This window comes from Podarcis muralis, chromosome 5 (genome assembly GCF_964188315.1).
Source record: "Podarcis muralis chromosome 5, rPodMur119.hap1.1, whole genome shotgun sequence".
In the NCBI taxonomy this organism is placed as follows: Eukaryota; Metazoa; Chordata; class Lepidosauria; order Squamata; family Lacertidae; genus Podarcis; species Podarcis muralis.
In genome coordinates, this window is record NC_135659.1 from 43,949,690 (window position 1) to 43,974,643 (window position 24,954).

Here is a 24,954-nt window from a genome sequence, read left to right on the forward strand (position 1 = left end):
GCGAGGGCGGGGGGAGAGAGAGGAAGAGAGGGCATCGTCGGAGAGAAACCCAACCTTAGCAAGATTTGCGTCTTCACTGAGCTCAGCAGGCTTGTTTTGAACGCAAGGGGCGCTAGGGGCATATGGAGGATTTTCTTTTCATGGGTGTGTGTGTGGGGGGGTTAATTATCATATGTATATGTCAGTTTCAGGAAGGGGGTTGTACTTGGATAGCCCGTAGCAACCTTTAAAAAAAGAGGGGAAAGAGAGAGGAGTGGAAAAGGATCAGAGGAATTTAAAGTGCAGAAGTAACCCCGTCGGATCACACAAGCTCAGCCGGAGCCTGACTTTCGACGCGGCCGGGTGTGCAAGTTGCTTGTCTCTCTCTCCCCATTCATTGGCAAGGGACTGGCCGAGTTGCAAGCTCCGCTCCTGCCGCCAGCCGGGATTGGTTGGATTCCTGATCACGCTGCGCCAAACTTTCCCAACTTTTTAAATACTTTCGCTTCCCTCCGTGTTGTGCTCTTTTTGCGTGGTCTTCGCAGCCGACGAGGGAGCTGCTACTCGCGCGCTTTCTGCTGCCTGAGAAGAGGAGGAGGAGGAGGAGGAAAACTTCCCCGCGGACCCCGAAGGGCCCTGGCCGAGGCAGCCACAAGGACAAAAGTCTGCAGCCGCCTGCGAAACCCCTTCCTCCTGCTCGCTCTTCCGACGTGAGCAGGCAGCGAGCAGCCCCAGCCTCGGCGCCCGGATTCCCCTGCTGCTCCCGGCCCAGCGCGACCCCCGAGCGGCGAGAAGGAGACGCAGCTGGGAAAGGCGATTCCCCTGCTTGCCATGCAGAACTACAAGTACGACAAGGCGATGGCTCCCGAGAGCAAGAACGGCGGCAGCCCTGCCTTGAATAACAACCCCAGCAAAAGCCCCAGCAAGAAAGCTTTGCTCATTTGCCTCGACCTCTTCTGCCTCTTCATGGGTGAGATTTAAAACTTGAGCGACTCTCTCTCCCCCCTCTCCCCCATCTGAATTCACTTTTTCCGGATTTTATTAGAAGCCGTTCCAGAGGGTTGCACAACTATTTCCCCCCTCCTTCCAGCAGTCTCTCTGCTAAAACTAACCAGTCTCCTATTCTTCTTTCCACTCTTCGTCTTGACTCTTTTGGTTGCTCACTTTTGCTCTCTCCTTTCTTGCTTTTTAAAGAAACCAAAACACCACAAAACTTTGTGACTGGGACATCACAAATCTTCTGGAGCCGCTCTCTGCTTTGCAAGAAGACAGTTCTTCGGAACAGATTCCTCTCCTCTCCCCATCTTGCGTCCTGCAAGCTTTTCTTTTTCCTTTCCCCTGACCTTTTCTGCTTTCATGATGGGTTATGATGCCAAAGGATAAAAATGTGGGAGGAAAAAGCAAGCAGAAACAAAGCAAAGCGCTCCACTGCGCTGCAAAAGAGCTCCTAAGTAGCAATATATGCTGTGCTGTGTGTACAAAATGCACTAGCTAGGGCAGCCGGGCGTTGTTGATGCCAAGAAGTTTTTTTTTGTTTTTTTTAAGGGCTTCATTTTACTCTAGGAAAGCACCCAGCGAAACCACAGAAACTTATGGAAACCCAAAGCAGCCCTGGTGCCCGTCCAAATAAAATGGATGTCCCAGCAAATGAGCTGAGCCTCATATGTAAACAAAGCATCTCCCATCCCAGCTGGCCCCCGAGGAGCAGCCAGGGAAACAAGGCATGCTTTTCACTTGGCTGCTCCTGGTTAAAGAATAGTCTTCAAAGGTGCCCTCCAAAGGATTTTCTGCAGTGGGAAAGGGAGCGAGGGAGTGTTTTGTGTGCCTTTCAAAAGAAAAAGGAGAAAGGAATTGCAATGATCTCAAGAAAAGACCCAGTTAGCAGCAGTTGTCCTGAAGCTGATTTTGCTCTCAAACCAGTTTGTGGCTGAAAGGTCCCCAGTTTTCCCAGGGAAGGGGTAAAAATGTGGCTTGCAGAAAAGAGAGGAGAGGTGAAGTTTGGCTGTGCTGTTTGGTACACACACACACAGAGGAACACACATCTGTGACCTGTCAGTGTTAAGAGTGGAAAGCATGTGCTGCAGTACTTGATCTGCTTTGAATTCTACCTTGTGGAGTTCCAGGGAAGTGTGTCTTGGTTAAAACGGGGGCACTCCTTAAAACGAGGGTTCCTGTAGTTGTCTGAAAGGGTATAGGAAACAAAGAAAGAACAAACTTTTCCTCTCTGTTAGGGCTCTTGTTTCTTTAACCCAACAGGAAAGCCAGCAGCGCTAGCTCTCCATGCCTGGAAAGGCTTCACCTTTGACATTTCTGTCTACCATTCAGCTGTTAATGGCACAGAAACCCTGCCTGAGGAAATGTTAAAAGCTGACAATCCTAGCATGTAGCTATGGTGTCTTAGCTAGCTTATGGTGGCTTTCATGCCACCATTCTTGATCGGAGGCATAGAGTATTCCAAAAAGGTGGGAAGTGTGCAGAAGCTTGGGCTGAGACACTCAGGTGGATCAACCAACCTGGTGCCCTTCAGATGTCTGGGACAGCATTTTAACAGGCTGTGCTGGCTGGTGCTGATGGGAATTGTAGTGCAAAGGGCGTGTTAAAGGATGTCTGGATATCCTATCTGTTCCTGACAAATATCTGTCTGCTTTAGGAACAGGGCAGAAAGATGCTCTCTATCTGAAAAGTTTGTTCCTTTCTTCAGACTGTCAGTGCTCCAAAGAACTTTACAAAACAAACAGTGCTGTTGTCATATGGTGCCCGTTTTCTCTTGATAGTGAAGATACAGTGCTGAATTGCCCCTTTAAATAGATCGCCATTGGGAAAAGTAAAAATGCATGTCTCAAACTTCTTACTCTACGTAAGCTTGGAGACACTGAAAGGATTACTCCCTTTTGAAGTTCTCTGAGTGTCCTGGCTCCAGTGATTTATTATGCTTGAGGGGTTGTGGTGTTTAGAGAAAGAACAAAATAAGGATGTCTGTTCACCTGACTGAATCCAGATCAGGGCCATTTCACATTCAAGACGAAGGTTTTCTAATGAGTGACTTTACATGTTTTCAAAGTCTTCCTCCTGCTTCAAATGTTTAGGTACCCTTAAAAATGCAACGTGAGAAGCAACATAGCCATTGGCATTAAGAGACTGTGGAAGGGAATCCCAGCTGGTACAGAATGGAATGAGACACTGTAGTTTACACTAGTAGCATCTGGCTTTGTTGGGATCTGTAATAATGCTGACTGCTGTCCAATTTGCACAATTTGATGTGTCTATAATAACAGTGTGTGTTAAGAGCAATTAAATCCGAAGAGCTGAATAGCTCTGCTATAGAAGAACTTCAGTGTAAGTGGAATAATGGCGTGTTCCCCAGCACTTGAGATGCTGCATAGGTGTAAGGCTTTGTTTTGGGAAAAGAGAATCTTCTCTCACGGCTCTCTTATGTATCGTTTGATGAACATTTAGTGAACCAGCATCTTTAAAAGATCTTTGTGTCTGCTGCTCATTTCTCTTGAGTAGAAATCCATTGTGTTTGGTGAACCAATCAATAACCACTCTGTATCACTTAATAAATTCTAAGAGTTTTTGACTGTAGAAATCTTCTTGATGGGTTCACTGTCATACTATTTCAGTTCATGTTAGTTGGTGTTTTGTCATTAACTCTAAAAGACGCAATATGAAGAGGGATTGTGCTCAATGAACATTTTTTAACACACAAAAATTTTCTCCTCTGTCATCATAATGACCTGTTTATAGGGCAAAGTGCAAAAAGGAAAAGGGATATACCTGTAAACAGAGTCTAGGGGGCACTGTGGTGTAGTGGATGGCGTGTAATTCACCAAGGCAATTCATGATGGTACATTGAGTCAAGGACTTGAGTTCCAATCCTTAGCATTAGTTATTGGGAGAGTAACCTTTGTGTGCTATACCAGCTATGCATTGTAAACAACAATGCTTATTAATTTTTGAAGCATTAAAAATGAGGAAGCAGTATTGTGGTAACAGCAGAGGGGGCGAATCACAGTTATAGGAAAAAGTGCGTAAGAAACAGTGGGCAGAGTTTGATAGCTGGATTACATCACTTATAGTCCAGGGACAACTCTGAAAGATATAACGGCTCTTGGGCCACTCTACTCTATGAAATATGGACATAGATGGTGCATCTTTGTACAGATATGTTACAATGAGATGACTATGGAGTGGCACCTTAGTGGCTAATTAGTTTATGGGATACAAGCATTTATAGATAATACTTACTTGGATGTCTGAAGTTCACTGAGAAAATGCTAGGTAGGTAAAACTCACAAGGATCAATTTAACAAGGTGAGAGGTAACAACAATAACACATCTCTTGACTACTAGAGCTCTCTATGTATCTACTATTGAATATATTTAGTGCTTCAGTAATCATATGTATTGCCATGAAAGCTTATGCCATAATCAATTTCTTAAAAAGAGTTGGGATCTTCTGGAAAACAAGAAAAAGATAAAAACAAGACTATGGTTTTTGAAGGCAGCTACCCCTCTGGAAAGACATTAAGCTTATGACAAATTTCACAAAGTGACATTTTATGCACACTTGCTTGGAAGTAATGAATTCTGGGAGCTTTACTTATGACTGAACCCAAATAGGATCAGGCTGTGAGTTTTAACACTGTGAAAATTGTGTCTTCTCCTGTGCTTCCAATGAGGTACTTGCCTCAGTTGTTAAGCCAGTGCACCATATCTTGTCATTCTGCCCCTGTACTCCCAAGTAGCTACCCAGCTGTGAATATTTAGTTGTAACATTGTATGAACATCTAGCAGGGTCCAGTATTGGAAGAAAGCTACAGGACTGCAAACAACTTTTTCTATGAATGGTTTACATGCTGAAGAATCTTTCAGTTACACTAATGTTACAAAATGAATGGATTTCCAAGAAAGAAAAGAAGAGCACAACAGCATGTGACTTTAATTATCCAGATACCACAGCCTTTTAACACTGATTGTTTCTGCTTAGAGCACATTTTTCTTCATACTGTCAGTTTGGTTTAATTTTTGCAGTTTATCGTTCATCTGTTCTCTATTATCAGGCACAAATATATTAGGCAGAGAGAGAGAATAATAGCTTTTTGCTTTATAATCCCACATGAATATGGACCTGTGGAAAAAGTTTCATCCTCTAGTGTCTGGAGGAAATGAACTATTTGATATGTACAGCATAAAAGTGATTAGTAGAAACATAGGATCCTTTATCCTAAGAACATAAGAGGAGTCCTACAAAAGCAGACCAATGGCATATCTATTCCAGAATTCTGTTCCCACAGTGGCCAGCCAGATGCCGGTGGGAAACCCTTGAGGAACTGGTGTTTGGCCTCTTATACTGGAATTAAAAGCCTTATCATGCATGAAATTGTCTAATTTGCTTTTAGATCTTTCCAAATTGGTGGCCATCGCTACATGCTGTGGTAGTGAATTCCTTAGTTCAATTAAGGTGCTACATGAAAAAGTACCCCTTTATCTCCCTGCCCCATCTTTTCTCCAAGATAAAAGCCCCAAAAGTTGTAGCCTTCAGCCCCCTTGGTTACCCCTTTCTGCATCTTTTCCAGCTCCTTTTTTGAGGTGCAAAGAAAGCATGCAAGGGATCAGATTGCATGACTTAACTCTATTTATCCCTGCCTAGGGATAGCATTGTCAGCTTTCCAGGAGTGCACAAATCATAGCACTGTAGAGTCGGAAGGGACCACGAGGGTCTTCTGTTCCAACCTCCTGCAATGCAACAATCTTTTGCCCAATATATGGGGCTTGAACCCACAACCTTGAGATGAAGAATCTATTGCTCTACCGTGGTGTTTCCCAAACTTGGGTCTCCAGCTGTTGTTGGACTACATCACCCCTAGCTAGCAAGACCCGTGGTCAGGCATGATGGGAACTGTAGTCCAAAAACAGCTAGAGACCCAAGTTTGGGAACACACTGCTGTGCCAAATGAGTTATCCCAGCTGCCATCAATATGGTGTGGGGACCAGGTGTGGGAACCTGCTAGCAGATATTCACAGCTCTGTAGCCAGTGCCTTGTGGTCCCTGCCCCCACTTCAATTGTTCACTGTGCTATAACAGTGGCTGTAGGCCTGGACATATCAAACAACATCTTCAGAGTGCTAGTGATACATGTGCACATGTGAGAAGAACAAGGGAATTTACCATCCGCCCTACGTTTAACTATGCCATTAGCACCTAACGCAGGCAACTGCATATCTTCCGAGAGATGCACGTGTTGTTCTTGCATTTGGAGACTGCCAGCACTCTTTCACACATTGACAATCCCAGGATGTGCAGAATGTATGCCACTTTGCTTTTAGGAATATTTCTAAGAGCATTTAGCCAAGCATGTAGAAGCTCCCTTCAGACCTCTGCACTCAGCGCAGGAAGATGGATGGACTAGGCGCCCCTAGCGCACCCGGAGACATTGGGGGTTAGGCCAGTGTGCACATTCCCATTCCTCTCCCTAGTTTGAGCTCTCCATTCCTTTTGAACACTTGAATAAGACTCAACTCATTCAGTCATCCAGATATGTGTAGCAAGTGCACTACAGTTAAATACCTGCTGTGTGGCAAAATTATTCTGTGCTTCAGACTTTAATCCCATGGACACTTACTTGGAGTAAGTCCCCTTGAAGGTTTTTGGATTTATTTCTAGATAAACATGGGTAGGATTGTGCTATCAGCTGCATGTCAAGAACAAAGGTTCTTGGGAGCTTTTCAGATGATGTATTGTTAGAAGTGCATTTCCTCCTCAGAGCAGGTTACATATTGGAGATATTCCTGCAGGATTGCAAAAGCACTTGATTCTGATCTAATCCTAACCTGACACTTTGCTTTTCACATGGCTGTTTGAAGCAACAAGTGCTTTTTAGTTAAGGAAAACCAGAGCTTGTTGGAGAAGATCTAGTGTTATGTTAAATAACTTTTGTTCAGAGTTAATGGATTATTGAAAGTTCCACCTGAGTCATAACACTGAGTGGCAAGTTGCTATTCCTCAGCCTCCAATATCTAAAACAGGAACAATAACGTTGTGAGTGAAAATTAAGTAAAGATGGTAAAAGACTTTGCATATTCAAATTAGTTCTCTTTTATTACTTAGCTAGAACATATTTAGCTTTCAGTATGATAGAACCCAGGTATAGAGATGCTAGGCTGGTTGAATATAAGGAATTCACAGTGAAATCTTCTACACATGTACAGTACTTAGAATCCTACAGATATTATACCTGGGAGTAAATCCTGGGCAAACATGTATGACTTGCACAATTATACTGATAAAGTTGGAATGATGGGTCAGGTTTGTACAGTGGTGCCCCGCAAGACGAATGCCTCGCAAGACGAAAAACCCGCTAGACGAAAGGGTTTTCCGATGCACTTCGCAAGACGAATTTCCCTATGGGCTTGCTTCGCAAGATGAAAACGTCTTGCAAGTCTTGCGATTTTTTTCGCTCCCCCCCCCCCCGTTTCTAAGCCACTAATAGCCTTTTAGCCGCTAAACCGCTAATAGCGCTAATCCGCTAAGCCGCTAATAGGGTTGCTTCGCAAGACGAAAAAACCGCTAGACGAAGAGACTCACGGAACGGATTATTTTCGTCTTGCGAGGCACCACTGTATACAGCTTCTTCTCCTTGCCATCTTAGCAATAATTCATTTTCTGTGTCTCACGAAAGCACCTGAATGTTCCATTTTATTATTCACAGATGCAGAAGAAAAAAAGAAAAATAATGATTATAAAAATAAATCCTGTGTTGGACTATTGTTTTGCATAGACTACCTGGAGCCAACTAATAGCAGGAAAAACTGAGTCTTAAATTTCTTATGATTGAATGTCAGAAATAAATGGCTACAACTGGTACTTACAAACTACTCCTAGTGTGAATTAATGTTTCTTCTCATGTTCTACTCCTAATCATTAAGAAAACTGTTTATCTGAATGGTGGAAAAGTTGGATTTTGATTAAGAATAATTAAAGTCATTAATAAATTTCCAGGCAAGGAATTTATTTACTTTCTATTGATGAATTGGTTGAATATATTTTGTTTCTGAAGCCCTTGTTTCCTACCAAGATTATTCTTCAAATAGACCTCATCATAGAAATGTTTGCCCATTTAGTTTAGGACTGTTTACAACCTTGTGAGAAGTTACGTCAGAGATGGTTGATTAGATTAAACTATATTTTTTCCATGGTTTTGCTTTTATTTATATTCTGAATAACTTGAGGTATTAATGGTGGCATTAGATATTCTCTAGGCTTTTTACAACTCTTTGTAATATAAAGCATCTTGCTTGATTTAGTCTGAGGCTTGCTGAAACACTTTCAATGTTTGCTCCTCTTAGAAGGGTAGTATTTGGACTGGCAACTTTGTATATCCATGTCACAGTTGCCATCCAGATTCAGCTACTGAGCTTTATTTTATTATACCAGCCAATTACTCAACAAGAGCAACCAAGGGGATAATGAGCTGATAATGTGCTTGCTATCTCTTCTGCTTGTGTGAGCTCTGCTGGACTTAGTGGTTTGTAAGAATAACTTCCAAAGTAAATGTCATCCTAAAGTGTTGGTGCCTGGAACAGAGGACAAATGCTATATGGGGGATGTTGAGAAATAACGGGTCTCCTTTAAGAATTTTGGGTTCCTGAATTGATTTAATAGCCAAAAGAGAAAGAATAGACAGGAAACGGGTCTGCAACCTGAAGTATATAAGATCTCATGAAATCAACAATTCACTAATCTATCTTGCTTTCTATTACATAATAAATCCATTGCTCGTAGTTGGTACTGGAGCATATGAAATATTAATTCTGCTTAGCCCCTTTCTATGTTTCATCATTAACTGCATCTCACCCTAAGGCATAAGAAAAGTTCTTCTATTGAGACAGCCGTTTGGTTACTCCAAGGCTGGGGAGCCTCTGGCCCTCCAGAAGTTGGACTCTAATTCCCATCAGCCTCAGCTAGCAGGGCCCCTTCTCTATGCTCCATGGAATAGAATGGACTCCCCACTTGCTACTGATGTTGTTATAGCGTTTTTGGATTGGTGTTGCCTGCAGCTGTACTTCCCTACTGTCAGTTATTCAAGCTGTGATCAACCTGGAGAAGCACTGGCAGCCTCAGTCTAAGATTATGACAGATTTGGTATGTTTGATTCAGCAATGATTGCTGGTTCCATTTGCACCAGCTTGTTCTGTATCATAATAAAATGAGCTTTTTAATATAGATATTGGTTATTCCTGAGAAGTAAGGCTTGTGAAGGACGGGAAATAGTCTCAAAACAGTAAGGAGGAGTTTTGCAGCCCCTGGAAATGTTTCCCAGTTTCCCTTTTCCCCTGCCATTGCCATTTTTCCAGTGCCTTTTCACCCTTCTGTGTACCAGATACAGTGGAACCACAGGATATAAATAGCCCATGCTCCCAATATTCACTCAAGACGTAAGGGAAAGGACTTACCCTCTAGGTAAGCCTGGGAAACCAATTCTGAAATGCTGGCGAGCATTGCCAATCCTTGCAAACAATACTAATTCCCAGTTGTTTCAGTAGTCTGAATTGTTTTAAGGCAGGTTCCTATTGGCACAGGTGACAGGATATTTGCATGCCTGATTTGAAACCACACCTTATAATAGGTTCTGATAACATCCCAGTGGGCAATCCATTATCAACATTTCCATTTTTACAGGTTGGAAGAAGTTGTTAAAAGACAGGTGTGTTTGAGTGCTCACGAAACAGACTCTGTACCTCTGTCAACCAGCTTAATTCTCTACACATATTGCATTGCCAGCTTTGAACCCTGAATGGTGTGCCAATATGGTTGCCACTAGGAGAAAATAAAGTCCTTCTTGTTTTAGTAGCTCTGATGCAGTAAGACCTTATATGGGAATGATGACAACTCCCCAGTCATCCAGATTTCCCTTTTATGCTGGAAGGAGAATGGACCACTGAAACACTGGGCAGAATGCTTTAACACCCAGGGTAGTTTATGTTTGCATATTTGAAGGCGATGTCATGAAATAATCTTATGTACTTACATGAACTTTTGAGGAAGGGTCCTGCAATTTCACTGTTGTCGAAATTGATCTGTTGAAATGGGATCAGCACCTGAAGGCCTACATTGCAGAGGCACCGCGTTGTGCCGTATTTCAAACATGCTTTCATTTCATTCTGTTTTTTAATCCCTTGCATATCTTGCAACTTTCTGCATACCAGAGTTTATACATTCCCACAATGTGTAGGCTCTTTTGCTGGTGGGAAACTAAGCCCCTTAATCAGGCTTCTGTGCATGAGGCTTTTGTTTTGACAGCTGTCAAAAGAAATTCAGAAGGTATAGCTTTCACTTGATTGGTGGATGATTCAACTAGTTACAAGTCTAAGGACTCTAAGCGGCAGGAGAAGCATGTGAAATTGCCAGAAGTTGTGATTGCTTTGAAAAAGTAGGCAAGTGATAAAACAGAGAGTTAAGCCACCTTTAGATGGATTTGGCTGACAGTTTTTATGCTCATGGTTAAGGGAGAGAAAAACCCCCTCTAGTGACAACTTGTAATTAAAAAGAAAATCAAACTGGAGTAGATCAAATGAATCAGTCACTTTCTCAGTCTTGAGCCACATAAAACTCTACTTCTTATGTTATCCAATAAGCTTTTTTTAAAGATACTTGATTGACTGGGTATTAGGCCTGTCAGTGGAAGCTAACCCCAAAAGCCAAACTCAATCTCCATTTTGAGATTTTTTTTTCAGAGCTAGAGCTGATGGAAATTGTAGTCCAAAATGAATGGACTGCACCAGGTTGGCAGGTTGACTCCTTTAGCTCTTACCTTGGGCTGGAGTGTAACTATTAGGAATGTATATCACTATTATTGTGTTCTGATTGTGAACCTGCCTTAGGCATCTTGTCTGATCTTTTGTCAAGAAGTTTTATGGACCATTGATATGACTCAGCCTGAAAATTCTTACTTGTTCTTGATTTTGCTGGGGAAGTTAATTGATTCAACTTGCAAAATAATGAGCTGTGTGTGTATATTGTATATGATTTCAGCACAGAGTGTTTGCTTAGCAAGAGGACTTCCTCAATAAATTGTCTTGGGACAATTCGAATTAGCTCTCCTCTGCATTATCAGTGCCTACAGGCAATGTGCTGCTGACAAGGTTTAGCAACATCTGACAAGTGAATCAGTGCATGATTGTGTTATCATTGCGTTAAAAGTTGCATTGTGTTAAAAGGAGTGTTGGTGAAGTAATAGAGTGCTTCTAAAATGATGGAATCAGAACCTATTGGTTAAACGTCAGAAACCTGTGGCTGACATTAGTGGATGATGCGAACCTCTCCCTTTCTTTTCATTACATTCATTCCAGACTCCAAAGATCAGATGAGTCTTTTACGTACCTTTTGGCAGAGTTTTAAGAAGCAGCATGGTGCAGCTGCAAGGAATAACAGTTTTGATGAGACTGGAAAGAGGCGACCTTTTGGATATCATTGTAGAGTGGGCAGTAGAAGCAGGAAGGAAAGGAGTAGGGTAACTCACACTTTACAATGTTGTATGCAAGGTCCTATATTTTGAAGACTTTGTCAGCTGTAGTCCTGATGAATCCTGGGAAACTAAATGGGTGATGGAATGTTGAGGAGAGAACAGATAGGCAGGAAAATAACAGGCCCTGGACAAGTGAATTCAGGGACTTCACAAATGAAGTCTATTCTCACCCTGGTGCATTTGACCTTATGCTTGTTGTTTTTAATGAACTAGCCTTCCATGCTAAGTTAGCAGGTGCCTAAAAGGGATAGGTAGGCTAAAATGGTGAGTAGAATTGGGCGATCATTTTGATTTTGAGGGACACTTGCAGCAGTGGGCAGTCAGTTGGAAACTACATGCCAGTGAGCACTGCCTAGCCGTACCCCTCACCACCACATCCTCTCTCTCTCTCTCTCTCTCTCTCTCTCTCTCTCTCTCTCTCTCTCTCTCTCTCACACACACACACACACACACACACATATCTTTGTATGCCTCATACACAGATACACACCCTCCCTGCCTCTGTCACACACTTAAGAGACACGTAACGCCACTCTCTCATACACAAGCACAACTCACCCCCCACATATGCACACTATAACCCATCCCCAGCTGCGTTACAATTGCTAGAAAGGGCCCTGCAGGTGAAAGAAAATAATTGTCACAACAATCTTGTGTCACTGATGCAGCTAATATAACCATTGCTGCATTGCTTAGCATCTATTTCACATCTGGGCAACTTGTGGTCCTTGCCCTAATTACTGGACAAAACAACAGACCTAGTGCTAGACAAAACGGTGTGTCCTATCCCCTCCCATGCCTCTCTCTTTAGAGAAAAGGGAGTGTAGTTCCAGCCTTTAGTAACATTTTTCAAAGTTTCAAGCACATTTATGCTTATCTACGTTCTCTGACACCAGGAATGGAAGGGTGCAAAGTGTTATGACGTCCCTATATTGCAGGGAGTACCAGAATAAATTTTAAAAACCACCCCAAAAAACAACAACTGAGCTTATTGGTACATCTTTAACCTTCCTCTGATAGCATGGAGAATGGGCTCAGTTGTTTTGTCTGCCTTCAAGGATCTCTGCATGCTCTGCTGTGGAACAGGGTGGCCCTGGGTTGGGTGAGGAGGGCAGAAAGTAGAAGACAGGCAAGGTCACAGAGTCTGAGAAACTTGTCTAGAGAGGATCCTGTATTAGTGGTGGTTCAGAGAGATTCCTTTCCAAGTTTCCCACTAAAATAAATAAATAATTCAGTTGGAACTTCAAGTGAAAACAGTGGTGCTTCAGAAGCTAATTTTGTGTTATTTGGTGCAATCAGCTGCCTAGACTGCTGTGCTTCTGTTGATCACCAACTTGAGGTTTAGTGGACAGTGGCTTTAGTACCGTATTTTTCACCCTATAGGACCCACCGGCCCCTAGGACGCACCTAGATTTTTTTGGGGGGGGGGGAAATAAAGGGGGGGGAATTATCCCCCCCAAGCTTCCCCCGACCCCAGCTCCCAGAACAGGAAGCTCTCCGCAAGCCCGAGTTTCCCCTGACCCCAGCCCCCAGAACGGGACCCAGAGCGATGCCGAAGCTGCGTGCAGCTTTGGCATCGCTCTGGGAGCTTGCGGGGCTGGGGGAGGGCGAAGCCCTCCGCCAGCCTCCAAACCAGGTCGGGAGACTGCGGGATGGCGCGCTGCACCTCCCCGCTGTCCCCCGAGTTTGCGGGGCTGGCTCCTCCCCCCCGCCAGCCTTCTAACCAAGTCAGGGGACAGCGGGAAAGGCACGCTGCGCCTCCCCGCTGTCCCCCGAGCTTGGGGCTGGCGGTGGGGCTCTCCTGAAGCCTGGAGAGAGAGAGAGGGGTCGGTGCACACCGACCCCTCTCGCTCTCCAGGCTTCAGCGAAAGCCTGCATTCGCCACATAGGACGCACACACTTTCCCCCTTCATTTTTGGAGGGGGAAAAGTGCATCCTATAGGGCGAAAAATACAGCAACTCTTTGCCTTGTGATATACTAGTATTTTGACAGATTGCTGCACACACACACACCCTTTAGCTACCCACTGCACTTGACAACAAGTGAGTGGCAAAACTGTATCGCATGTTTAAATCCCAAAATGCTGTTCTTCTAAACTGGTCCTTAGTGCAATCATGTTGAAAACCTTTTTTTTTTTTTTTAAAGAAAACCGTTGAGTTGCCCAAGGGTCTGATTCTGCCTGTGCTATAATAGTGTCCAAAGCATGCAAATTAATTCTGTTTCCAGACCTAATGGAGGCAGATTCCCCCTCCTTTTAATGAATTTGGTTAAGCATTTAATTCAAAAAGGGCCGAAAAACGGACAGAACGTGAAGTATGTGTGTGCTCCAGCTCTTTGAAATTTGTTTCAGTCCTGGGGAAGGGAGGCATTCCCCAACCCCAACCCCCACCCCCAGCCGCAAAAGTTGTTAGCAGAGGTCAGTCCCTGCTGTCCGTAATTTGCACAGAAGCCCGAGTTCACTGTCTTTCCCACTGTTGCTTTTCAGTGCAGGCATTGTATAAGCCTGGTATCCATGGCAACCAGCCAAGAACTTCAAGCTAAGATCTCCTTAGCAAAAGAGAGTCTGTCGCCATGGTTTTGAAGAAAGCATTGAGAAAAGAATACCATAATCCCAGAAGGTTTTGGTAAACTGGTCATTTGAATGCAGTTAACAGTATTTCTCGATCAGGCAGCCCTCAGAGATCCTCAGAGGATAAATGCTTCATTCCCAGAAAGTCTCCCCCCTCATAAAGGGGGGGGGGGAATAAAGCATTTTAATTGATTACAGATAATTGATGCGACTCACTAAATCACTTGGGAGTAGTCTCACATCGATCATAAGTGGACTTTGTTCCATGGGGGAAAAAATCTGTGGATCCAAGCCAAGTATTTGCCAGTTTTACTTGAGGTCCACTGAGGCCTGTGTGGAAATCCTTCTCCCACATAATCTCACACCCCCAATTATTGGAAGGACATATGAAGACTCTAGCAGAAGATGGCAGGTAGTGGTTAGTTGGTTAGTTAGTTAGTTAGTTAGTTAGTTAGTTAGTTAGTGGCAATTAAGCATCTAGAAAAGTTCTAACCCTGCCATGCCTTACATCCCTCCAGTTCACTACTTCAGTCATTTCTGCCCATTCGTAGCTCACTTCTGGTATTGGGGCCAGGAATGGTGGAAACCTGGCTGGAGCAATCAGCTATCAGGAGGTAAGGCATGAGAGGCGAAAGGTTAATGGCCCCTTTTGCCAGCTCTATCCCCTGCTTTCCATTTGAATAGGGTGGACACATGAATGATGGTCATGTCCAATTTGGCCCACTGAAGATTTTGGTTAATACGCTGCTAAACTCAGGAAATACACCAAGACTGCAACCACACTCATTTTTTGCCTTGGTTCAAAGAAAGAGGTAAATTGCTTTTCCCTTTCCTTACGTTCCGATTAGCACTAATTTGATCAATGCATGCACATTGAGCAGTAGGGAAAAGAAGACAGACTCATCGCATCTTGGGAAGCTGCTTATCAAAAAACAAGTAAGAGAGAAGGAGAATGGGAGGTTTGGAGGTGGCATAGAGTCTGCTACCTCAAGTACTTCCTATTTTAACAAGACAGACAAACCACAAGCCACAAGTCACCAAAGGGTAGCTGAGGCACAAACCACTCTGGCAACTTGGTGAGCTGAATCTTTTTAGTGCCTGAACTTTCTTCTTTGTTGTGGGTTTGTTTTCTGTTCCTCTTTTACTGAAGTCCATGATGGTCTGAGAAGAATGGTAAGGTAGGACAGAGGTTTAGCTTGGTCCTGCTGGTGGACCTTGTTCTTTGAATCTTGCTCATGGTTCTATGTAGAATCCATCTGCCCTTAGTAAGATTGGATGGTGACACTGGTTTGTTCCCTTATTTTGCCTTTTGACATGGATTTCCTGACAGAATGATTTGGATGTATCCTAATAACTGACACTTCTGTTCCTGGCACACTTTGTACCACCTGCTGTTTGATTAAGATAGACCAACTAATGCATTACTTGTAGTTCATTAAAGTGGGCATAAGCAACATGGTGTCCCCCATACGTTTGGGATGACAGCCCCCATAATTCCTGACCATGGGCTATGCTGGCTGGGGCTGATGGGAGTTATTGTCCAACAAAGTCTGAAGGGCATAATATTGACTACCCCTATAGGCACTATTGCTGGTGGTGGGAGTCTAAAGTGATAACTAATCTGAAAGACATGGAAGCCCTAGTTTCACTCTAGGATCCCTAAAGACTATCTTGTTAGCATTGATCTTATTGAAGGTTTCGCTCTACCATCTATGAGACAACACTTTTCAGATTTTGGAAAAGCCAGTGCTCAATTAAATAAATCTTGTGAAGTTTACAAGTCCAACTTTGTCTCATTGCGATGTTTATGCTTCTTCAGTCAAGTAGAGGAAGGGCCCCCAGAGACCAGGTAAATATTCACATTAATGACTGTCTCATGAAAAGCAAAAACCAAGGACCGAGGGCCAAATTAGGCATCAATAAGATAAAATGCTGTTTTCCTCCTGCACTTACAATTGTCACAATACGGAACAAAAACTTGTACACCATCTGTAAAGAATGCACATTGCTATATGTCTATTTTGTCACAGGTACTCATTACTGTGTAAAACCTTGTGCGCAGTTCTTCCTTCCTACACAGAGCTGGTACCTATTGAGGACAAAAGTCTTGTGTGTGAAGGAGCGCTTGGTTCTGTGTATTTCAAGGCCTTTGTTGAAATGCCATTAAGGGTTAGAGTAGTGTGTGAGCCAGCTTCTGAGAAAGAATACTTCCTCTCACCCTCCTTTCCCTTAAAAGGATAAGTTTTGTGACGTCCTTTTTGGTGGTTTTTTTTACTCATTTGGCATGAATCTTTCACAAACACAAACCCATGGAAAAGTCAAATAGATTTTTGGAGGGAGCCCATTTAAGGGGAGAGAGAAATATCCTCACACGTTTTAAGGTTACAAAGAAGCTTTCTGAAGATTTGGCTATGTCTGTCCTAGGCAATGTATTCCAAAACCCAGCCTTTTCTTTTTCTGGCATCACAGAGCAGACTGCACACCAGCAAGCATCTTCTTCAACTAATTCCTTGGCATGTGCATGATTAGCCTTTAAAGGTGATCAGTCTGAGGGCCAAATTAGGCATTAAATCAGGCTTTGCATTTAACCCACATTGTTGTTGTTGTTTTTTAATGCAGATAATAGCTGGGGGAGAGCTAATAATTATCAGGATAGCAGCCAGTGGGGAAAAGGATTTTTAACCCTTTCATTTCATGCTGCTTCCCCATAGAAAATCTTTCATCTGGAGGTACTATTTGCATTGGGAGACACTGTCCCCTTGGCGCCAAGACTTAAATCGCACCCTCCCTGCAAGCCTGATAATTATCCCTGCCTGCCACATGATGCTATTTTGAATCTTACCTCTTGTTTAAATGAACCACATAATTCCTGTTTATTTGGATCCTGGATAAGGGCCTCTGCAGTTGGTCGCAAACCAGTGAGTCTTCACCACTGCAAAATTGGCAGTATGGTGTGGATACCAAGAGCGATAAAAACTGTTGGATGTGACTTGGATTTTTCCCCTTGGCTGCGGTTGTTCCTGATTCTCTGTAGTTATTAGAGCAGTGAGATTCAAAAGCACAATTCTCTGCAGTGAGAACTGGTATGTGACATCAATAGGCTTTGCATCAGCTGATAAATTAGTTTCAGTGGGAGTAGGAAATGCTTGGAGAGAGTGGTTCCGAAGGAACTGATTCAGCACATCCACTGGGGTGCATAGCTCCCCCAATAGTTTTGATAGCATAGTGGAAGGATTAGGAGATTAGCGTGGCAACGCCCGGCTGCTTGTACTTAGAAGGATCTGTTTATAAACCCAATTTAATGTGCCCTAGCTTAGCTTGGACAATTGTTTACATTTAACCATTAGTAAAAATGATGTTAGTGCTGCTTTTGTTTACAAAACCATCATAGCAAACCCCAGCTATCACCTGTGAATGCTTCTTCCTGATTTTGATCTTCCACTTGTGTCATTGGGACCGAAGTTGTTGTGGTTTTGTTAAAGGAGTCCTAGATAGATGGATCAATGGTTCAACTTGTTGAAGGACTTTTCATATGCAGGAGAGTGACAGTTGCTCTTCCATGTGCAGCCCCACCAAGTAGGAGCAGGAGGCTGGAATGGAAGCAGGCAGAGTTTATGCATGTAGTGTTAGAAGTGTGTACCTGGACTCACATGTGAGCATCCGGCACTCGTGTATGTTCATATACATGCTGTTGTATATTGTAGAATTTGCTGCCTGCTTAGATTGCAACATTGCTGTCTGAAGCAGCATTTTAATATATTCTGTCACTCCTATTTCATATAATAAACCAAGCTTTCCTTATTCCTCTGTGTGAGAGCTTCCTGTGGGCATAACAAGCACATGTCATTACTCCAGCAAAAGATCCTAAAGCTCTCTCAGTATATGAACATACATGAGTGCTGGCTGCACACATGTGAGTCCAGGTACACACTTGGAAGAGTAATTCAGCAGAGTTCCAAGCTGAAAGCATATGTTGAGCTTTTTATTGTTGTTGTTTAGTCGTTTAGTCATGTCCGACTCTTTGTGACCCCATGGACCAAAGCACGCCAGGCACTCCTGTCTTCCACTGCCTCCCACAGTTTGATCAAACTCATGCTGGTAGCTTCAAGAACACTGTCCAACCATCTCGTCCTCTGTTGTCCCCTTCTCCTTGTGCCCTCCATCTTTTCCAACATCAGGATCTTTTCCAGGGAGTCTTCTCTTCTCATGAGGTGGCCAAAGTATTGAAGCATCAGCTTCAGGATCTGTCCTTCCAGTGAGCACTCAGGGCTGATTTCCTTAAGAATGGATGCGTTTGATCTTCTTGCAGTCCATGGGACTCTCAAGAGTCTCCTCCAGCAACATAATTCAAAAGCATCAATTCTTTGGCAATCAGCCTTCTTTATGGTCCATCTCTCACTTCCATACATCACTACTGGAAAAAACATAATTTTAACTATACGGCAAGGTGATGTCTCTGCTAGTTGACCTTAATTAATCCTCATATTTAGTTTCCTATAAAAGAAGATGACATTTCACGTTTGTGACCATGTCTTGGCCTGCACTCACTCTGTGATAGTCAAACCCAGTAATGCAAAAGACCATTTAGAAATGACAACTTTAGTAACTCATGGGAAATTTGAACTGTGTGTTGTTTGGATTTCAAACCCTAAAGCATGTATTTATCAGGTTTGCAAGAAATGATAAGGACTTGAAAATTACTTCAGGGGAAAAAAGCAAAGCAAAGGACTTCAGCACAAAGACCTTGGGCCAAACATATGGTTGCTACCCAACGTGGCATCTTTAAAGAAACAAAACAAACTATTTCCATCTTTATGTTGCATCTTCAACAGATGCTGCTAGAGGCTGATTACCTCTTATCATTTAACCTGGGATGAAAATGCCTTTAGATCTCTGGTAGTAATTAAGGATAAAAGTTTTTGAAGTCGTTCTGTAATATTGTCTCTTTCTTCCTACTCTGTTAATTTTTCTGTTCTCCCTGCCTGCACACCCTGTTCCCCGCCTCTCACCGGAAAGAGTTCCTTAATAGTAAATATACTCCGGCATTGAAGTTTGGAAAGCTATTATGGGAACCATAGACCTGCTAGCAGACTCTCCAGCTGCCAAGGCCTGTGAGTATTATACTGTACTGCAGGGTTCAGTCACAGGATATGCTGAATTGGAAAGAGATGGCAAACAAAGAAGCTTTTCAGTGGCAAAGTTGAGGTTTGGCTTTGCTCAAGAGCAGTTTTGGGTCGAAGAGGCATCCGGAGCTCTGGGAGAGGAGCAGAAATATATTGGATAGATGCAATGAAGTAGTACTCAGAACAGCATGGTTTTGTTTGAAAGCTTACAGAATCAGCTTTAGGGGGTTTTCTCTCTATTCTTTTTACAGTTTAGCTTCTCTCTTCTCTGCTTTTTGGTGCAGATCCTTCCTTCTTCCAAACACATGCTAGTTTTCTACAAAAAAATTGTTGACTCATTGCATTCTGGGCACATTTCAGCAAACGTTAGACATGATTAATTTACACAGAAATAGTTGGCTTTAGGTTACTCTTGACTGAGTCCCATTCTGTTGATTGCAGAGGGACAGGCTAAGGTCTGCTGCATCATGGCAAATGTATTTGCCCTTCTTTTCAATCTGAATCCAGGTAGCAGAACTTGGAAGCACGGTGGATGTAAGCAGGGAGGGAAAAGTTTAATTGGGTTGGGGAGGAGCAAGTAACTAAATTGCAATAAATGATTATGGGGGGAAAACACCACTCTGTTTTGATTTTTTGTTTGGGTAGGGATGGGGAAACTATTGCCCTCCAGATGTTATTGGACTCTCATCCCCAGCTAACATGGCCAGTGGTTGGGGTAATAGCAGTTGTGTCCAGCAACATAAATTCCTCACCCCTTATTTGGGTATACAGTAGTTATATTATTCTAAAGTTCTGTACTCATGGCAAAATGGTTTGTAGAGCATACAACATAACATATATCTGATCTACTGTATCTGGTACCCTCCATATGTTTGCGACTGGCTGAGGCTGATGGTACTTACAGTGCAAAACATTTGAAGGGCACCAGATAAGCAAAATCTGCCAGAAATTCATAACATGGCACTTGGCATTACATGAGCTTAACAATTTTACTTGTAGAGATTAGCAAGACTACAATTTAGAGAAAACTGCAAGCTATCAAAAAAAAAGGGGGGGGGAGCCAGCAATAAAATGCCAAGCTCATATTTCCCTATTTCTTCCTAGTTTATTTTAGCAAATCTTAATGGTGAACAAAACCCTTTTAAGACTGGTTAAGACTTGCTTCTTTTCAAGCATGCGGAAATGTTAATTTAAATCAAAAGAGAAAAGACGGAAGGGTGTATTGCTCTGAAGGTGTTATGAGGTCAACAAACCATGCAGTGCAAGCTGTTTCTGCGATTTTAATTTATTTTAGAATGTGCAGCTTTAACTGCCCTCCTCCTGGAGCATCTGAGGAATGAAATGAACAAACACACAGATATTAAGTGTTATCTTTGGCAGAAATTTTGAAGGTCTGTAAAGATTTGTTCTTTGTTCAGTCTGAACTCTTCTGAAGGTATTTATATTTATTCACAATTCTGTGTAGTGTTCTGATCTAGACAGGGGCCAGGCATATGTGATCCCAACCATCTTGCCAAGACACTAAGAACTGTTGAGTTGGAAGGGGTCCTGAGGGTTGCCTAGTCCACACACACACACACACACACACACACACCCGGCAGTGCAAAAATCCTGCCCACATTTTCACAGATGTTTCACCTGAACAGGACCCTGAATTAACATGTTTACTAGAAACCCAGGGCTGCCCTGCTGTTCACTCTCTGGGACCTCATCATATATTCCACTCTAGCTATAGCTGCAACTAGGACAGGAGTCACCCCTGTGGCACCCATGGGTGCAGGGCACCCGCAGAGGCCTTCCAGGACATGGTCCCCACACTCTGCTGAATTAAGTTAAAAAGAAGCATTGTACTGTAACCAATAGAATGGATAGCAGTGTGTGCTTGACTGATGTGTGTGCGTGTGCGCATGTAGTGCCCATGATAGCTTCTCCAGTTTGCACATGGGCTCTAAAAGACTGCTGACCCCTACACTAGGATAAAAGCTCTTAAGTGATGTTACATTGCTTGGAAGTCCCCTGCTGAGCAACTGCCTTCTTTTTTTCCCTTCTTCTTTTTCTTCTTGCTGCTGGATAGATGCTGACAGGTTGCGTAATTTCACTTAGTCATGTGGGTTTCGAGTCCACTGGATAAAGGAAAAACGAACTCGATATAAATTTCTGTTCTGTCTTAATGTTGGAAAAGCAGTTAGAATTGAATCATAGAATTGTAGAGTCGGGTCCTGAGCGTCATCTGTTCCAGCCCCCAGCAATGCAGGAAGCTGATGCCCTGTGCACGGTTTAAAATCTTTTTGTATCAGGAGATGGCCTAGCTGCCCTCACCCCTTATTTTCAGCTTCTGTTGACGCTAAAGACGGGGCAAGGAACCTTTCTCAGACTCAGGGCTGCATTTCCCTAGTGTGGAGCTTTCCAGGGGCCACGTACCTGTGGTGCGTGGATCCAGAGGCAGCAAAAGTGGGTGGAGCAACAGGTGTGGCTCTTTCATCTTTGTACAATAGGCTGCCGTTCAGCCACACACAAGCCAGAGGTTTCAGAACATGCCACCACATACCTCTCCGTCCACCCATTCCAGGTAGGCAAAAGCGCTCAAGGATGGAACAGAGCAAGACAGGTGAATGGTACAGCCTGAGGAGGCAGCATGGCTTAGTCTGAGGAAAGGTAAAAGTAAAGGGACCCCTGACCATTAGGTCCAGTCATGGCCAACTCTAGGGTTGCAGCGCTCATCTCGTTTTATTGGCCAAGGGAGCCGGCGCACAGCTTCCAGTTCATATGGCCAGCATGACTAAGCCGCTTCTGGCGAACCAGAGCAGTGCATGGAAACGCCATTTACCTTCCCGCCAGAGCGGTACCTATTTATCTACTTGCACTTTGACATGCTTTTGAACTGCTAGGTTGGCAGGACCAGGGACTGAGCAACGGGAGCTCACCTCGTCATGGGGATTTGAACCGCCGACCTTCTCATCGGCAAGTCCTAGGCTCTGTGGTTTAACCCACAGCGCCACCCACATCCCTTAGTCTGATTAGAGAGGCTTAAAAGGCCACATTCAGCCCCCTAGCCTGAGGTTCTCCACCCTGTTCTAAAGATGATTTAGATCCTCAAAATATTGGACTATAGTTTAGCACTCTGACCAAACCAGAGTGTCAGACATGAAAGACTATACGTTTTTAATGTTTCACTGAGTGTCTGAGTGTATCCTCTACTAGAAACAGAAGTTCATAAGACAGGAAGACTATAAAAAATCACAAACAGAATAAAGACGATAAGTTCCTTGACTATTTTAACAATTATCTGTCTTATAAAAAAAGAGTAACAAGAGTGAAAAAGAGTAAAAAGTGGCTTGCCCTGCTATATACATAGGCACTCTTTCTTCGCTTCCTTGACTGCAGAACATCTGCAAGATTGTTTGAATTGTTTGCTTAATGTTAGGGCTAGCAAACATTCTAACTGTGCTGAGCTTCCACTGATCTATCTAATGGCACCCCCTCCAACTCCACTGGGAGTCCAAGGTCCTGTCTATAGCAACACTAATCTGTAGGGAGATACAGGTTATCATGTGTCCATTCTCTTGCTCCCTATCTCCCATGGTATTTTTGTTTACAGGCTTCAAGAATAGTCTGCCTCTCTTAACTCCGAGGCTGGGCCAATTCCAAGATAGCAGTGGAACTATTCACAAACCAGGCTGATTGGAGTACTGCGGAAGGACAATGGCAGTGTGACCTGTCAGCACGCAGTTCTCATGACTTACAGCTCACAAGCCAGATAACAGATTTCCTTGCTGTATTTCTCTTTCATCATTGGGCTGATGATCCCTGTTGAAGTGGTTGGTAAATGCAGCATATGGATTGATACGGGTTATCAGAAGAATGCATTTGATGTAGGTCAGCTGCAGAAATACTATACACTTGTTCAGAGAGCATCAGCTCTGATAAGGAAGAAGATCCTTTGACTTCCCCCTAGGTGGAAACTCTCCTAGAAAATGCACAATTCAGACAGCATAAAAAACGAATGGACAGATTTGTGCAGGGTTGGCTTTGGCTTTGAACTTTATACTTTCCCACTCAAATATTTCAAGGATTCATTTATTGTGTATTATGAAGATGGAGAGTTCAGGACAGAATCCTTTGTTTCAGATTTCTGCCATCGATAACAGCTACATTTACTGTTGTACATATTTTTCTAGGCCATCAACACAGTGTATATATAGTAGATATGCTATGTTATTAATAAAATGATGTACGAGTCTTGGGTCACTCAACCTCATTACATCCCTCTAAAGAAAGGCATTTATATTCCTGTTTTGCCAATGGGATGTTGAAACTCACTTTTAGGGACTTTCCCAAGCCACATTCCCCCTTTACTTCTTTTTGGATGTACAGAGAGAAGTTCAGTGTGTACACCTAAAAATGTAAAACCTGCGTGCATCAGAAAGGCATTTACAAAGATAGGTATCATGCATGGGGAGTTGCTTTATGACTTAAATAATATTTTGCATTTCCACCCCCAGCATTCAGCCCAGACACTGAGGTCCAGCTCTGAGGGTGGTTCCCTCAATGCAAGAAGTGAGGTAACAGGGAACCAGGCAGAGGGCCTTCTTGGTAGAGGTGCCCACCCTGTGGAACACCCTCCTGTCAGATGTGAAGAAAATAAACAACAATCTGACTTTTAGAAGACATCTGAAAGCAGCCATGTTTAGGGAAGTTTTTAATGTTTGATGTTTTATGTGTTTTTAAAATTCTGTTGAGAGCCGCCTAGAGTGGCTGGGGCAACCCGGTCAGATGGGCGACATATAAAATTATCATCATCATCATTATTAAACTGTGATTTTTATAATCTGCTATGGAGCCACTCTGTGAAAGGCAGGCTATAAGTACAAATAAATAAGTAAAACAAGTGCACCTTTTGGGGACCCATAATTAGCCAATGCTTCCCCATATGTACACACTGAATTTACTTGGGGGTCTTGAGTGGTCTACCATCCAGGCATTGGATGAGACCTAGATCTTCTTAGCTTTAGTAAGGTAGCTGCATAATGTGCCCTTAGATCATACTTTCTCTCAGTAGAAATCTATGCTTGCTATTTATATAATGGTGCAAAGGAGTCTTGTGTTTGTGATCAGAGATTTGAACCTAGCTTTAAATATAGCACTCCCTCCACTTTCGATAACGGGGAAGAACATGTTCAGCATATCAGCATTTAACTGTTCTTAAATCTGGGATTTCCAAGGGATTTGTCAAGTATATTCTTCAGAGGGTCCTGTGTTTCAGCTCTTGCCCATTCTGGCAACCAGCTCCTCACTAGTGTCTGTGTCCCCTTCCCAGTTAGAGTCTCACCATCCACAGGGCTTTATCAGTGCTCTTTCTGTGATCCACCGACTATCAGCTGATTCCTGGTGCTTCAGAACAGCTTGCAGCTGCAGTATCCTCCAATATCACTGTTCCGCCTCTGAGGCTTGTATGTCCTGCTTTGGCGTTGCAAAGCATATTTTTCCCAGTGTTGGAAACTCATAGCTCCATAATGAATTAATTCCCACAGTATCCCACATGTCACAATTTGCCTGAAGCCTCAAACTGAAAACCTGCTGGGGATGGGGGAGACCATCTGCCTTCTCAGTGGGGGAGGTGGCAATTAACACTGGGAAATGAATTAAAGAAACAATTGGATTAACAAACACACAAGTTTGGTTTGGGAAGGGGGGAAATATTGTTTGAACTTGTGAGAAAACAAAGCCGAGTAGAGAATAATACAACTTCCTGTG

General features: G+C 43.2%; 1 protein-coding gene across 1 annotated transcript in view; it reads left to right on the top strand.

Moving 5' to 3' along the window:
* The first annotated feature begins 225 nt into the window (after positions 1–225).
* PLPP3 (phospholipid phosphatase 3) overlaps positions 226–24,954 on the top strand; it is a 64,985-nt gene continuing 40,256 nt past the window's right edge. The window contains exon 1 of the mRNA XM_028733353.2: positions 226–949. Coding sequence (XP_028589186.1) covers positions 811–949 — 139 coding nt within the window. The 5' untranslated portion in view covers positions 226–810. The remainder of the gene's footprint in view (positions 950–24,954) is intronic.